At 42.5% G+C, this 15,741-nt stretch overlaps 1 protein-coding gene across 2 annotated transcripts in view; it reads left to right on the top strand.

Annotated features, from left to right (window-relative positions):
• The first annotated feature begins 1,245 nt into the window (after window positions 1–1,245).
• Window positions 1,246–15,741, top strand: part of pnisr (PNN-interacting serine/arginine-rich protein) — a 42,134-nt gene continuing 27,638 nt past the window's right edge. Inside the window, exons 1-3 of one of the 2 annotated variants that reach the window (XM_085997440.1) lie at window positions 1,246–1,410; window positions 11,064–11,174; window positions 11,592–11,777. In XM_085997440.1, the coding sequence (XP_085853566.1) occupies window positions 1,368–1,410; window positions 11,064–11,174; window positions 11,592–11,777 (340 nt within the window). In that variant the 5' untranslated portion in view covers window positions 1,246–1,367. Of the gene's footprint in view, window positions 1,411–1,597; window positions 1,805–11,063; window positions 11,175–11,591; window positions 11,778–15,741 lie in introns of those variants that run through there. The other variant, XM_085997441.1, reaches the window with a different exon arrangement.

Here is a 15,741-nt window from a genome sequence, read left to right as displayed (position 1 = left end):
GTAACATCGCCCAACTCCGCCCCTTCCTCAGCTCATCTATTGATGAAACCCTCATTATGCCTTTTTTACCTCTAGACTTGACTATTCCAATGCACTCCTGGCCAGCCTCCCATGTTCTTCACTTCTTAAACTTGGTCATCCAAATCTCTGCTGCCCATGTCCTAACTCGCACCAAGTCCCATTCATCCATCACCCCTGTGCTCACTAACCTACATTGGCTCCCAGTTAAGCAATGCCTTGATTTTAAAATTTTCATCCTTGTTTTCCAATCCCTCCATGGCCTCGCCCCTCCCTATCTCTGCAATCTCCTCCAGCCCTACAACCCACGAGATCTCTGCACTCTGCCAATTCTGGACTCTTGAGCATCCCCCATTTTAATTGCTCCACCATTGGTGGCCGTGCCTTCAACTGCCAAGGCCCTAAGCTCTAGAATTCCCTCCCTAACCCTCTCTTTCCTCCTTTAAGACTCTCCTTAAAACCGACCTCTTTGACAAAACTTTTGGTCATTTACCCTAACACCTCCTGATGTAGCTTGGTGTCAAATTTTATTTGATAACGCTGTTGTGAAGTGCCTTGGGATGTTTTACTACGTTAGTGATGCTATATAAATGCAAATTGTTGTAGTAATATTGGAACAAGAAATATACACAATGAAGGGGTCTTTTTTAGGGAAAATAATTGTGGACACATCTGGAATTGAATTGTTGCTGACCTCTAGTTTAATCAGGCAAGAGCACACCAAGCCAACACTTATTCACTGAGACTCCAAAATATATGTACAGTACAGGGATTCTATTTGTCAGTTGGCCGATGGACAAGAAACAATCCTAATTTCTGATGGGCCAATTGGGTTTGGCAAAACTCAACCCCACCAAAGGTGCCTCCCCTTAAAGGAAACACCACTAGATTTAAACCAACAAAACAATTAACAAATCCAAATGGTAACAATCACAGAAGACATCCAGTGAGTCTGTATACATTGCATGTTGGTACTTAAGTGGCACCTAGGCTCAAAACAAGCAGACAGGAAGTCTGCCAGCAGTCTTATAATTAAAAGGTAAAACTTATTAGGACCAAAGTTCCCCACCATCGTAAATGTGTTGGAGTGGGATCACAATGCACCAATTTACACTGCTCGTGACCCTGTTGAACTATAGGGGGCCAGCTGCTATAACCATCAGATGATCAAACCTCCAGGAATACATCCAACCAGAGTTGTGGGAATACAGCAGCATGCATCCCCTCTCTAGTGTGTTTTACCCCACTGATGGGGAGTGAACGTAAAGTCTTGACGCTGTGCTCAGTTTGCATTTGGGGAATTTTGATGTTGGCCAACTCTTGTCTAAACCTTAACTCCAAAGTTTCTGATGATAGCCCACTGTGAGAACCTGGAGAGTTGGAATAATTACGGTGAATTAACTGCACGTTTAAAAGAAATGCATTTTGCGAAAAGAAAGTTGTACCAATTTAATTTTAGACCTGCGTTTGCTGATGGAGCCCCGCCCTTGTTGTTCCTCCTGGGGGGGGGGAGGATCTCAGAACTCTCCCGTTGTATCGCGAGAACACCTATGTGATTAGAATCTGCCCAAAGTGTTGATTTAAAGTGTTGGAAACGGCGCGGGCTCGGGCTGGAGTGACGGTAACCCCCCACCCCCTCTCTTGCCCGCTGCTCTCTGGAGACTCGCGCGGTTGCGCGCCGGGGTGCCCGGGCAGGCCGCGGGTTTGTTTCCGGGTCGGGGGTGACGGCGCCATATTGTTGGGTTCGGAGCTACGAGCGAGCGGGCGGCGGGAGGGAGGAAGGCAGGTGAGTGAGTGAACGGAATCTACTCGACCCGGGGCTTGGCCCCAGCTCGCTGTTCAGCCCGAGCGGCGGGGACACCGCGCTCGGCTCCGCGGGCGAAGGCCTCGAGCCTTCAAGTGGCTATGGCGTCGGGAGCCGGGGCCTCGCCTGCTCACCCGGGGGGAGGGGCTCGGGGGAGGGAGCCGGCCCCGACCCACAACCCGGCCCCCCGGGAGTATCCACAGGCTCGGGCACTCGGCGCCAGTCGCTTGCGATGTTTAAACCTTCCGATCTCGGTGCCGGCGCTGCTCCCGGAGAAGGCGGGGCCGAGAGCTGGACTCAAGGGCGCCCCTGCACCGGGTACCCAGAGCTGGCGGCCGCCGGTAGGGACTCTGCTCTTGCTCGTCCTTTTGCGGGCTCGGCCTTCAGCGAGGCCAGAGATCAGAAATGCGGCTCCCGCTTAAAAATAAACTTTCCCCCCGGGGAGAGTCGATTGTGATCGGCAAAAAAAATTGTTTTCCATATAAATTCTCGCATCCGTCCATCCATCGTGTCGAGGTAACCCGAGAATTAATCCTCGAAATATAATCACTCTTGTGATATACTATCTGAAATTGGAGGGTTTATTGTTAAATGCAATTCCGTTACTTTGTAGTAAAAATCTTGATCTAAACACAACCATTTATTCCAGAAGTAAGTCGGTGGTTGAAATGATTAGTTTAATAAATGAGAAATTGTTGAGAAATTTCGAACTGTTGAAACAGATTTATTTTAAAAAGCATCCCGTCTTTGGATATATCTGCTTTTAAGAATGCATCTCAATACGCCATTTGGTAATTGGCAATTAATTAATGAGAGTAAACTGCTGCTGGCTGCAAATGTGGTATTTTACCATATTTACATTTATTAAAAAATATATTATAATTTGGATATTGTACCCTACATTGAGTGATCTTTTTTGGTCACCTCGAGTGTTTGATGTGTGGAAAACCATCATCTTGCTTAGATGTCCCTAAATCACATTCCTGAAAAATTAATATCTGTTTTTCCAATTCGGAGTGTGGTCTGTGCTGTTATTAAAACTGGCTATTTCACATAGTCAACTATCAATGAATAAACTACTTTTGCAAGAAGGCTGACCCAATAGGGATACACACCCTGGACCTCAGTTCATAGAGCTTACTGCTACTTGCATTTGTATGAGCAGCGGTTGGCACAAGCCCAGGTTTAGGTACCCCCAAGTGTAAAGAGCTACAACCATGCAGCTTACCAGCACAGCTCTTATTTACTTTTTGCTACTTGTCTGTTTAGGATCACCATGCCTGTTGAGGTGTTGACTTGCAGGGTTATTTGGAGCTGACTGGAAAGAATCCAAGACCTCAGTGATGGGTTTAACCTTCCAGGTCTCTAACAAACTTGGCAGGTACTACAGGTATGCCTGGCTCTGTTATCAGATTACAGAGTTTCCCACACAAGGGTGACCGTTCCAATTCCATGTCACTTTGGAGCCATCTTAACTTGCAAGACCCTGCTTTTCTATCATTGCCATCCCTGCAATAGTCCCATCTTGCAGCTTGGCCCCTGGGTGTTTTACATGGGACAAAGAAAGCCCTTGTATAATATGCCACAGCCTTAAACTTGATTGGAAGTTTGTTGGTGAAGAAAATAAGAAGCACTAAATGGCCTTTTTCCCCTGCTGCTCACAGTCCCAACAAATTCTGTCACAATTGTTGATCTACATTAGTTCCTAACTAAAGGAACTAATGTGAATCAGCAACTTTGACAGATGTCTCTTGTATTTTCTATTCAATACCCCATGAGGTCCATTCTTGAGCTGCACAAAGCCATAATACACTTGGGGCCACCCACCACTATATCCCAAAATATCAGCTGCAATAAAAAGTGACTGCAACTTAAGAATACCACCCAACACATCATTGAATATATTAAATGGGTGATATAAAGCACATATATCAAATGTGAACAACGTAGTCATAAATCCAAAGATTTATTTTGCTGTTAATAACATGATATGTCTGCATTCAAATTGGTATCTGGGTCCGCATGATCCACAGCAAGAGTGCGTCTCATCCTGGGACCCATTTGGATGTAGATAGAGTCCTACTGCTATATAGTGCGGTCACTCTTGTTGTATCCAGAGAGTTATATTTATTCGTTCTCTTATGGCAACTGCACTTAAATTAAAAATATGATACAAAGTACTTAAATTTGCTTATGTGCCTCCTTTGCAGCATAAAGGTAAGGGAGAGGGGGGAAATTATGTTAGTGTTTTTTGGGAATGGGGTGCCTCTTTCCACATGGCAGTGCTCCATAGCCAAAGTATGAATCAAGAGGTAATAGCATCCAGTCTTTATAGTGAGTTATGGATTCCGAGTTCAGCTATAATGTTTAACAAAAACAATGTAAACTGGATTTCATTAAAGATGCTCAAATGGTTAACATTTTCTGTGAGGTATTTGATTCAGCTGCTACTTGATATTTGTACGTGCACAGGTGATTTTTAGTTTACATCAATTTCACTTTGCCTCTGATAAGGCTGCACCATTAATTAGTTTTGAACCTCTTTTGTTAATTTAAAAAGAAATGAAAATACTTGCCTTTTGATTCTTATACATTGTTACTTGAAGGGCTTCTCGGTACTGACAAGACATCTACTTTAGTCCTGAAGAACTCCAGCAGACCTTCTGACTTAATGATGAGATGCAGTGAAGGAAATCCTTGAAGGGTTTTTTTTTGTCCTCTGGACTAATCAGGCAACTCCTTGCCATAAAATAAGAACTGAAATTTGAAAATAAGTGTCCCAAAACAACTCTGAAATTGTTAATGTTGGGATATAAACTCTTCAGGGATTCCCTTTGATGTCATTGGAGCATGTCTCTTGATCTTGTGAATATATTTTATGAGTAACTAATTGCAAAGAGTTATTAAAACCTACCTGTTTCAGTCACTTACCAGATGGAGGTAGTCTTGCTTAAAATTAGTGTTACTGGAAAGCATTATTGAAGCTGGTTCTAATAAATGGACTCTCAAAGCTCAAACTAACCTGAATTCATAAATGAAATGTATGTATATTTTAGATGATCTGGAGAGATTCCACAATTTTATCAACTTTTTCTGTTTTTAACAGTTAAAACAGAAATTCTTGGAAAAATAGCAGGTCAATCGGTATCGCAGGCAGTTGCCGTTTTGGATTTGTTATCTTAATAATTGAAAAATAAAAGACTGTAGACCTATTAATAGGATCGGGGGGAAAGGAGGGAGAATATATTTTTTAAAGTATTATGGGAATGAGTGCTCGGTGATGTGACAGACCATCTCAGTCAAGTAACAAAGAAACTTTCGGAAATAAATGGCATCAAAGAAACAACAGATGTGTGAATAGTTAAGGCAGTGAGAGACCTAAGGAATATATAAGAAAGTGGGAGAGATGGAAAAATCCAGAAAACTTGGATCAGGTTTGAAATTTAAACAGAAGATGCTGGCCAAGTACAGTGGGCCCACCAGCTCCAAAAAGAGAACAGATCAACAGGGTGCTGTGTTTTGACAAAGGGTCTCTACATTCAAAACAGCCATCCCCTTCCTGGACACTGACTAACTCACCCACACCACCAGCAACCTTTGCTGTAAAGAAAATGGGAGGATACAGCTAGACTCTGAAATCACTGAAGTTGTTGTTCAAACCGAGGCTGTAGTGTGCCAAGGAAAAAGATGAGATAATATTCTTGAAACTTGTGTTGGGCTTTGTTGGAGCAGAAGCCAAGAACAGAGATCACAGATGGAATGGAAGGGAGAGTTAGAGTGGGCCACAGGATAGATTTTTGAAAAATCGATAGATATTTGTATATTAAGGGGATCAAGGGATATGGGGATAGCGCAGGAAAGCAGAGTTGAGGTAGAAGATCAGCCATGATCTTAGTGAATGGCAGAGCAGTCTCAAAGGGCCGAATGGCCGACTCCTCCTATTTCTTGTGTTTAGGACTTCGGCTCTATACTTTTACAATGGAGTTTTCTAGTAATGCACCCTGTCATTCTCTGGTGCAGGAGGAGGGAAAGGGATTGGTGTTTTCAGTGGGGGTGAGATGCTTTTTCCGAACCATGCTGCTGGGAGAGGAGGAAACTGACCTACCTGATGACGTGTTTCTTTTTTCCAGAGCTGATGGACCCACTGTACTTTGCCAGCACGTCTGTTTAAACTTCAATCCAGTTTCCATTTCAAACTTGATCCCCAGGTTTTTTATGTTTACCATCTCTCATTTTCTTGTATTTTCCTTAGGCCTCCCACTTATCGTAGCCTGTCATACATCATTTGTTTCTTTAATGCCTTATTTCTTTAATACTTCTATTACTTATTTGAAATTATTTGTTAGACCATCCCACTGATACTTCCTGTTTTTTTTTAATACTTTTCCCCTCCTATCCCCATTTTTCTGATCATAATATGCCTGTTTCTTATTTTTCAGTTCTGAAGGCCCCAACCTGAAATTTTCTGTTCTCTCCACAGATGCTGATTGATCTGTGTGTTTTTAGCTTTTCTGTTTCTGTATTAGATTTGCAATATTTAGCTTTTTGACTCCTAAATTTACACTTGTGCCTGGATAAGATCAAAGGCTGAGTATTTTACAACCTCTGAGATAAAGAATTTGGACCATGATGATGCCTGTTTTGTTCTCCAGTCGTGGTGTTTATGGTGAATGCTGCCTTTATTCCATGCAACAGGAGATCTTAAACTGCTATGTGTTTTGGCTTTTGAATTAAAATTACACTGCTGAAGATTCATTATTAGCCCAAAGCAGAACTGCCCATTTCCAGCTTCAAACAACACAAAAGGGTTGTGAATTTTTGCTCACTTTTTTTGAATATGAATAGTCGTCAGGGAGTGGAAGCACTGACAACAGAGACTGAAACCAAAATCTCTAAAATAACATTTCCTATAAATAATATTGCTTTGATTGTACAGGTAAGTTTTATCAGGTGCGGGAAATAAAAATCTTGCACTTGCATAGTGCCTAGCGTGTCCTGAGGATGTCCTAAAGTACTTTACAGCCAATGAATTGTGTATGAAATGCAGTAACTGTTGCTTTGTAGAGAGTCCTCCTTGTTCTGCTTTAGAACTACATTATACAATGCTGCCATATTCTACCAGAAAAAGGGGATGGAGACTAAATGTGTGTTTGTGGTAGAGTTTTGTGAAAGCATTATAAGCTTAATGCAGATGTTGTGGTTTTTCTTCAGGCAAAACATGTTTACAACAGATTCACATTAGATCTTGCACCCAAGAGTACACTGAGTAAATAATGACATATTTCTTGCAATTACAAAAGAAGATAAAGGATGGAATGAGAAAATCATTTGATCAATTTAAGACTGTTCCTCTGCAGACCGTGTACAATTCATAACATGAACTTTCTCCAGTTTATTTAATTTATTGAGAGAAAGTTATGCAAAGCTGCTTCCTGCTTCCCAGAGGAAAATTCAGTAAAGCTCCAGGATATCTAACCTTACAACCTCCACTACTCGTCTTTCCATCATAAGAATGGTTGTTGATTTGTGCTTTTCATGAAGAAATGGATGAAATTGCTGAATACAATCCCCAAACTACCACTAAAACTCTAATACATACAATAAAATTTGACTTGTTTCAAAAAGGAACTAGATAACTACCTGGTTGAGAATGAGATTGAAAATTTTAGGGATAGGTAGAGACTAAGATGATGAATTGGACATGATCAAAGTCACTAGTTGTGTTTTTCACAGAAAAATGGACAATTATAGAATATGATTACCAGCATCAGTGTTTTTCTTGGAATCTGATACCAATCTCCACTACTTTGTTAGGCAAAAAAGTTGATTGAGATTTGCCCATTTTAAACTTGCAGCCCAAGTTCTGAAGTCACAAGCCAAGAGTAGCCTTTTTAAATCTACATAATCTATTGCCTCTGAGTAATTTGGAGACCTGAATAATACCTTTCCTCCCCGCCACTGTCTTTTCTGTAGTGAAATTATAATTTAGAGCCCTAATCCCTGCAATCATCTTGTCACACTTTTCTGAATCCCTGCCAGTACATCAGTCATTCTCCAGGTAGGCTGCCCAAGATTGAATATGGTATTCCAAATGTGTCTTCAACAGTTACTCATATATTAAGGTCACGTTAACTTTTTTTTCCATTTATAATCAAATTCCCTCGATTGTATCCTAGTATTTTAAGTGGTTTGAATAATGTCGTCTTGGTGTTGAAGTTGTCTGTGAGTTTTCAAATTACACTGTAGACAAATGGCATCACCATTTGTGATGAGTATGGAAGAAAAAACAATTGTTGGACTTTTATAAGTAGGGACCATCCTCCATCCCATCCTGCCCTTGGACTCTGCCAGCCAAATTAACAATCACTGCCCCTTTTGCATTTTCATCCAGAATGTCTGTTCACTCACAAACAAGGCCCTTGCCACCCACAACCTAATTGTGGATGATTACATTGATACCTTAGCATTGACTGAAACTTGGCTCACAGATGGTTACACCTAGCCATTTACCGAAACCTCCATGCCTACCCTACCCAAACTGCTGTGGTGGTGTGGCTCTTACCACAAAACTATACTTTGTTCTCTTGCCCCTACTCCTATGTCACCTTCTCCTCCTTCAAGCATCTCATTCTTTTCCACCCTTGTCTCCTTTTAAAATCCTCGTTTATCATCTTTATCCTCCCCACCAGCTAAGATTCTTCCCGAGATATCTTGCCTCAGATTGTGCAGGGAGTGACTCCTCATCCTCAGTAATTTCAATCTCCATTTCTGCTCCCTTTTATTCTCTTTGAATTTGCTGCCCTCCCTAAACTTACATATAAAAACTCTTGCCCATATTCATGGCCACCCCTCGACTTTGTCATCTCCCATAGCATCTCTACTCCCATGTTTCTTGATCATTGATGAGGCCATCTCCAGCCATCTTGTATCCCACACCATCCACTTCCCTGCCCCAAGTTGCTTAGAACTACACTTTCAAATTCCCAACTGCCTAGCCTTAAGCGTCTGTGGTGGACAACTGGCTTCAGCACCATCACCGGACCTGGCTGGCCCACATCAAGTTCCACTGGGTCTCTGGTAAAACCACAACTCTAGGGCAAAGATAACAACCAGCTTTTTTCCAATATCTACTGCCTCCTTCAACCCCTTCCCACTGCCGACTCTAACCGTTAGTGTGAGAAGTTTATGGATTTCTTTTGTCACCAAAATAGATGACATTTGTTCAGCTGCTTCCCCCACCCTTGCCCAACAAGTGGAACCCCCATGTCTCTAGTTCTTCTCCCATCTCCTCTCAGGCCTCTGAGCTTACCTCCTCATGAGACCCATAAACCCCATTGCCACTAGACTGCCAAGAACACATTCTTCCTTTCCTGGTCCTCATGCTAGCTAACATTGTAAATTATTCCCTCTCCTCAGCAACTGTGTCCCCCCACCATTCAAAAATGCTGTAGTCTCTTAAAAATCCACCTCGATCTTGCCCCATCTTCAACCTCCACTTCCTCGCCAAAGCCCTTGAATGTGTTTTGCCTCCCAAATCCATGCCCCTCTCTACTACAACTCCCTGTTTGAATCACTTAGGTTTCCAACTTTCCCATAGCATTAATATGGGCTTAACCAAGTCACAAACAGCATTGTCTGTGGCCCTGATGCATTTCCCCTCCTTGTCCTCAATCTCTCTATCCTTTGACGTGGCCGACTACACCGTCCCCTAGTGCCTCTTTTCCCTTTTTCAGCTAAGTGCAACTGCCACTGCCATCACTTATTTTCTGTCTTGACTATCTTGCTGTAGCCAGATAATCTAGCAATTTGCTTCTCTTCCCAGTCCAGACACTGTCACTTCAAGAGTCTCCCCCCACCCCCCCCCCCCACAGGGTTTATCCTTGGCCCTCCTCTTTTCATCTACTGTATATGCAGCCCTTGGTGAAATCATCCACAGACGGGTCAGCTTGCATGTATATGTTGACTAAACCCAGTTCTATCTCACCACTACTTCTCTTGACCTCGCCACTGCTTGTCCAACATGCAGTCTTGGATGAATCTCAAATTCCTCCAGCTAAACATTGGGAAGACTGAAATTGTCTCTAGCCCTGATGCAAATTCTGTTTCCCTGGCATCAAAGCCATCCCCATTTTCAGCAATTGTCTCATGCAGAAACCAGACTGTTTGCAACCTCAGCGCTGAGCTGAGTCCTGACCAATGTTCCCTTTAATTTTGTTTGGGTGTGAGGCCCATTCAAAATACCGAGCATGCGTGGGTTTTCCTGTTGAAAAACTGGTGAGCCGGCTGCGCGGGAGGTCCAGAGCGCTGCGCGGTCGTGCAGCTTAAAGGGATCATTGGTTTTGACCCTATCCTTATACACTCTCCATTACAGAGACTGCCTAATTCCACCTGTGCAACATCTGTACCCCCCAGTGCTGAAACCTTCATCGTGCCTTTGTCACCTCCGAACTTGGCTCCTGGCCACCCTTCCACCTCTACCCTCAGCTCATCCAAAACCCAGCTGCCCATATTCAATCCTGCGCCATATCCCACTGGCCCATCACCCTGCCGTCGCTAACCAACATTGGCTTCCAGTTCCCCAAAATCATCAATTTAAAATTCTCACCATTTTTTAATTCTCTCCATGATCTTGCACCTTCTCCAATGCTACAATCCCCTCCGCTCTCTGTTCCTCTGATTTCAGCTTTTTTTGCATTCCCTCTCCCTTCACCCCATCATTGGTAGCTGGGCCCTGGGCCCCACAATTATAGCATTCCTTCCCTAATCCCCTCCATCTCTCCACCTCCCAATTTTCCTTTAGGGGAAGTTGAAACCCAACTCTTTGACAAAGCTGTTGATCACCCCTTCAGTTATCTCCTCCTTTGGCTCGGTATCTATTGTTTTCCCCTTGCATCTCTGTGAAGTGTTTTTGGACATTTTCCCACATTAAAAGAACCATATAAATACAAGTTATTGATGGTCACAGGTTGGGTGTCTGTTTCATCCTTCTGTACTGTAGTTGTCATCAACAGTTTTATAGAAATTGAAGTTTTAAACAAAAACAACACTTTCTGAACAATACTTCACTTATGTTAGTATTTTCAACAGGTGCCCCTTGCCAATGTATTTTTAAGAAGTGTCTTTTAGTAGTTTAGTCAGTTGAAAACACTAAGGAATTGTACCAATCAGCTTTATATAATTGCTCATCTGTTGAGGCAGTGTGGAAAATATGACAAACACATGTATTTTTTTCTGTTTGTAGCTTTTAAACATTTGCAGTTGAAGATGTGGGATCAAGGTGGCCAACCTTGGCAGCAGTGGCCTTTAAGCCAGCAACAGTGGATGCAGTCATTTCAGCAGCAACAGGATCCAAGTAAGTTTCCATAACTGAAATTTGCACAATACGTAAAATATTTAAATTGTAAAAGATAAAAGCATGCAGACATTACCTGGATGTAGGTATAGCATTGTCAAGAGTAAATAAATTTCGAGGGCGTTCAGTAGTTGTTATATTTTCCTAGTACCGAATATACTTTAAGGTTATGCCAATATGGTATTAATTTGTCACCAGTTACAGGCCAGTGCGTCAGGATGCTTTATTGATATCCTAGTGACAACACTCAGAGATTCTCAGTCCTAACCACTTCGGAATTGGAAGTACATGTTGCTTACCAAATATGATAAATAACTGATGTACAGATGCAAAATTACAGCAGTTCTACATACCAACGCAGTATTACAAATGTAACAAATATATTGAATTGTCTTTGGATTGAAAACTCTCTTTCAGGTCAGATTGACTGGGCAGCATTAGCACAGGCATGGATTGCACAAAGAGAGGCCTCCGAGGAATCTGTAACCGCACAACAGCCAGTCATGATACCCAATGGACAGGCAGTACATGGCATTGAAAATAGTCAAGACAATCATGGAAATTTTCCAGGAGATCCTAATTTCAACAGAATGTGGGAACAGGGTTTGTATTTATTACTTTGCCGAGATATGTTTGTTAGCTTGGAGTAAATTGGAAATATTATTGCAAATAGGGGAGATTGAAGAATTTCCTTGTGTATTGATAGTAATGTAAGTAGATAACCATGTATTCCCATGTTGTCACATGATTTAGCTTTCTGTAATGTGCCAACAGTAAGGAATTTCATGGCTCTTTACTGATCCTTCTAATGCATCACATTAGATTCTGTCCCTATAAATAAGAGCATAGAGACATGTGGCATGAGAATAAGCAGGTTGAGCTTAAACCATTTCTTTCCACAGATCCTATACTGTCTGTCCTTTCATGGGCTTTAACCCATTTATTATCCTCGGGGAAAATTTTTCCTTCTCTGAGGTAAATCGAGAGAAACTCCAGAATGCTTCTAACCTTACCTTTTCCATTATTCATTCTGAATAGCTGTCTTCTATGGTATGATACTCTGGTCCCAGCAGGTCAGAAGCCATTATGTGATACGGTATTATTACCTACAAACCTCAATCCAGTTCCTAAGTAGATGGTTATCCAGATTTTTTTTTAAAAGATGAATTAATGATCCATAGCTTCTATGAAAAATATTGGTGTCATATCCAGTGGTTGTGAGAAAACTGCAGAAGATTGTGGCAAAAAAATGTGGGTGCTTTCCCTTCTTTCTTGTAAAGAAATTGCAAGCTATTGTGGATAATGCATGGGTACTCTCTTTTGCCAAAGCTATATTGTTCTGTTGAAAATTAAATTTCTCCAAGACTATTTAATTAAATGTTAAATTGTTTCATAACACGTCCCATTCTTCTTCCCCCCCCCCCCCCCCCTCCCCTTTCCGGTCATGCTAGCACTTTTTTTTCCCCACTCCCAGCTCTTACTTACACTCTTCCTTCCCTTAAAGTATCAGCCTTGTTCAGTGGTAGCACTGTCGCTGGCACTTTTTCCCCCCCCCCCCCCTCTTTTTCCCATTCATGCCAGCACTCCTCTTTCTTTCTCCCCTCTCTCTCGCTTCCCCCCGCTCGCCACCCCCCCCCCCCCCCCCCTCTCGCTCTTTCTCTCTCCGTGCCCCCCACCATCCCCAAGTTATGGGTACAGTAACATAGTGGTTACGTTACTGGACTAGTAATCCAGAGGCCTGGACACATGGGGCTGGATTTTCATTGAGGAGTCGGGTAGGAGACGGGACTACAACTTTCAGGGTTGTAGTCCCGCCTCCATCGAGTTGTAGCTAACCCACACGATTTTGACTTGATTGACCTTGTTAAGCCCGCTCAGCAGGCCAATTAAGGGCCACCAGGCAACAGGTGACGTCACAGATTGATATTTCATCTGTCAAGACCTTTTGCCAGATGAAATATCAGCGTTTCACAGCTGTTTGAAGCTGCCAAACACTGACAATCTGTACTCCAGGTTAATTCCTTCCTCTCAGGCTGATTTAGAGATCTCCCCGGAACAGAAAGCTGAATGCTGCAATTTTTGACAGCTCGCAGCCATTCTGCTTTCTGTGCCGGTGAGATGAGGGACTCCCGAGACCTGAAGGAAGGAAGGCTGTAAAGGTATGTAAAACTTATTTAAACACACCAAACACGCTTACCTTTGCACTCATGCACCCATCACTCACCTGAACACCGGACATCTCGACCCCTCCAAGCCCTTCATCCCGATGGTCCGCCTCTAACTTGGTGTGGTTTGGAGCCGTCGGGAATCCCACACTTCAACATTAAAAATAGGGATTAGGCTAAAAACTGCCTGTTAACTACCTGTTAACAGTTAGGCAGTTAATTGGCACTAATCCCCTTCCCGCCTCGGGGAGGCGGGTCCCAGTGCGAGTCGGGTACCCGCCTCCTTTGAAACTGGCATGGAGGCGGGATGGGTTCGTGCCCCCCCACACGCCTCTAATCCCGCCTCCACGGCTCAATGAAAATCCTGCCCATGAGTTCAAATCCCACCACGGCAGCTGGGGAATTTAAATTCAGTTAATTAAATAAATCTGGAATAAAAAGCTAGTATGAAACTGACGGATTGTCATAAAAACCCATCTGGTTCACTTAATGTTAAATCTGCCCCGCTTACGTGGTCTGGCCTATATATGACTTGAGACCCACAGCAATGTGGTTGACTCTTAACTGCCCTCTGAAATGGCCTAGCAAGCTACTTCGATATACCAAGAAGAAGCACCACCACCTTCTCGAGGGCAATTAGGGATGGGCAATAAGTGCTGGCCTTGCGACGCCCATATCCCGTGAATGAATAATAAAAAAAAGTCAAGCTGGCACTACTTCCCTTCCCACACCCTAATACATGGAACCAGTCTTCCTCTATTTGCCCCTCACATTTGCTCTTAAACCCTACCTGATGGCTGATGTTGCTCCAGGGATCAAACAATACTTCATATAACCTTCATAAGGTTTAGATTTCCCAGCAATAGTGTGCAGCACAGCTCAGTTCCCTGGAACAACTGTACATTAATTAGGAGCAATAATGGGTGAGTTATATACAGCCAGACAGTTCTTCTGGGGTGGGTGGGTGATGGGGGCGGGGAGAGAGTGGGCAGCGGGTTGACTTTTTTTGTGGATTCTGTGCTAAAAATGCAGTAATGGTTTTCCAGTAGCCCTGGTCATATCTATGATGGGATTCTATCAACATCCAGACCTTTACTAGCTGATCAGCTGAGACCCGTTGCAGTTCTTTAATTACTCAAATAACATAGTCTCCACCTCCAGAGTGGATGGGGGAAAGGTTACAATAAAGAAAGTATTAGGAAAACAAAGTTAAATTAAAGAGATGAAAAATGGATCTTGAGATGAAAGGCGAGACTAATTGTAGAATGAAAGCTAGCCGTTAGGTAGGTATGAATATAGGAGCAAGATACCAGTAAAAGGCAGACGCTGGGGGCCAATAAAGGAGCTAACAATGCAATAATAATATGTATATACATGAACACCAGAAGCATTTGGAACAAGATGCCTGATCCTGGAGCCTTTTGTAACACTAATGAACCATAAGGTTAAAGGTGCATCAAAAAAATGTTGACACCAGTAGATGATGAGTACAAAATAGAGGTGTAGAGTGTTCAGAAAAGAGAGGAGGGAGCATAGCCTTGTATGTTAGGGACATTTGATGCTGAGGGACATTCTCGAGCGATTGGTATTGGGGCCACTGCAGTTTCTAATTTACATTGACAATTTGGATTCAGAAACTTAATGCAAATTGGTTAGATTTGCTGATGATATCAAATGAGGACTGGCAGTTGATTCTGAGGGGACAGCCTGGGAACTAAAAAGAAAATGGGGTGTAAAAAGAAGTAAATGGGCAGAACAACAGTAGATGAAACTTAATGTAGACAAGTGTAAATTACTGCATATTGGAAGAACGAAAGGGTGACTTAAGTATTCCATGAATAATATCAAAATAGCTAAGTCTAAAATAGCTAATAGTCGAAGGAAATTTAGAGGTTTTAGTGGATGCAACACTGAACACATACAACCAATGTGAAGCAGCAATCAACAAAGCAAATAAAATGCTGAACTATACTCCCAAGACAGTAGTGTTCAAGTCAGGAAGTCATCCTCAGAACTATAGTGTTCAGGTCATACTATACACCATGTGTACTGTGTCCAGTTCTTGGTTCCAAAACACTGCTATTAGGCCTAGAATCATGCAAGAAAAAATATTTGGCATTTCTTCACAGCTTCCCTGATGATGCATTGTCCATTACATGGCATAACCCCACCCCACCCTATATTGTTATAAAACAGCCTTTGTTCCTACTCTGTGAACAATACCATGTGAAATCTGCTAGCACCCACTTTCCTGTACTTACAGGGTTACAATTAATTTCTCCCATCATGCTGTTTCCATCATGATTGGTTATCACCCTAAAGTATTTTTAATGTTATTTCTTATATTTATCTCTGGTTCATTCTTATAAAGTGATCTTTAGTCCTTCCAGCTCTGGAGTTCT

This window comes from Somniosus microcephalus, chromosome 9 (assembly GCF_052327205.1).
Source record: "Somniosus microcephalus isolate GS21.2 chromosome 9, FLI_Smic_1.0, whole genome shotgun sequence".
Lineage (NCBI taxonomy): Eukaryota > Metazoa > Chordata > Chondrichthyes > Squaliformes > Somniosidae > Somniosus > Somniosus microcephalus.
This window is presented reverse-complemented; position numbering and strand designations above follow the sequence as displayed.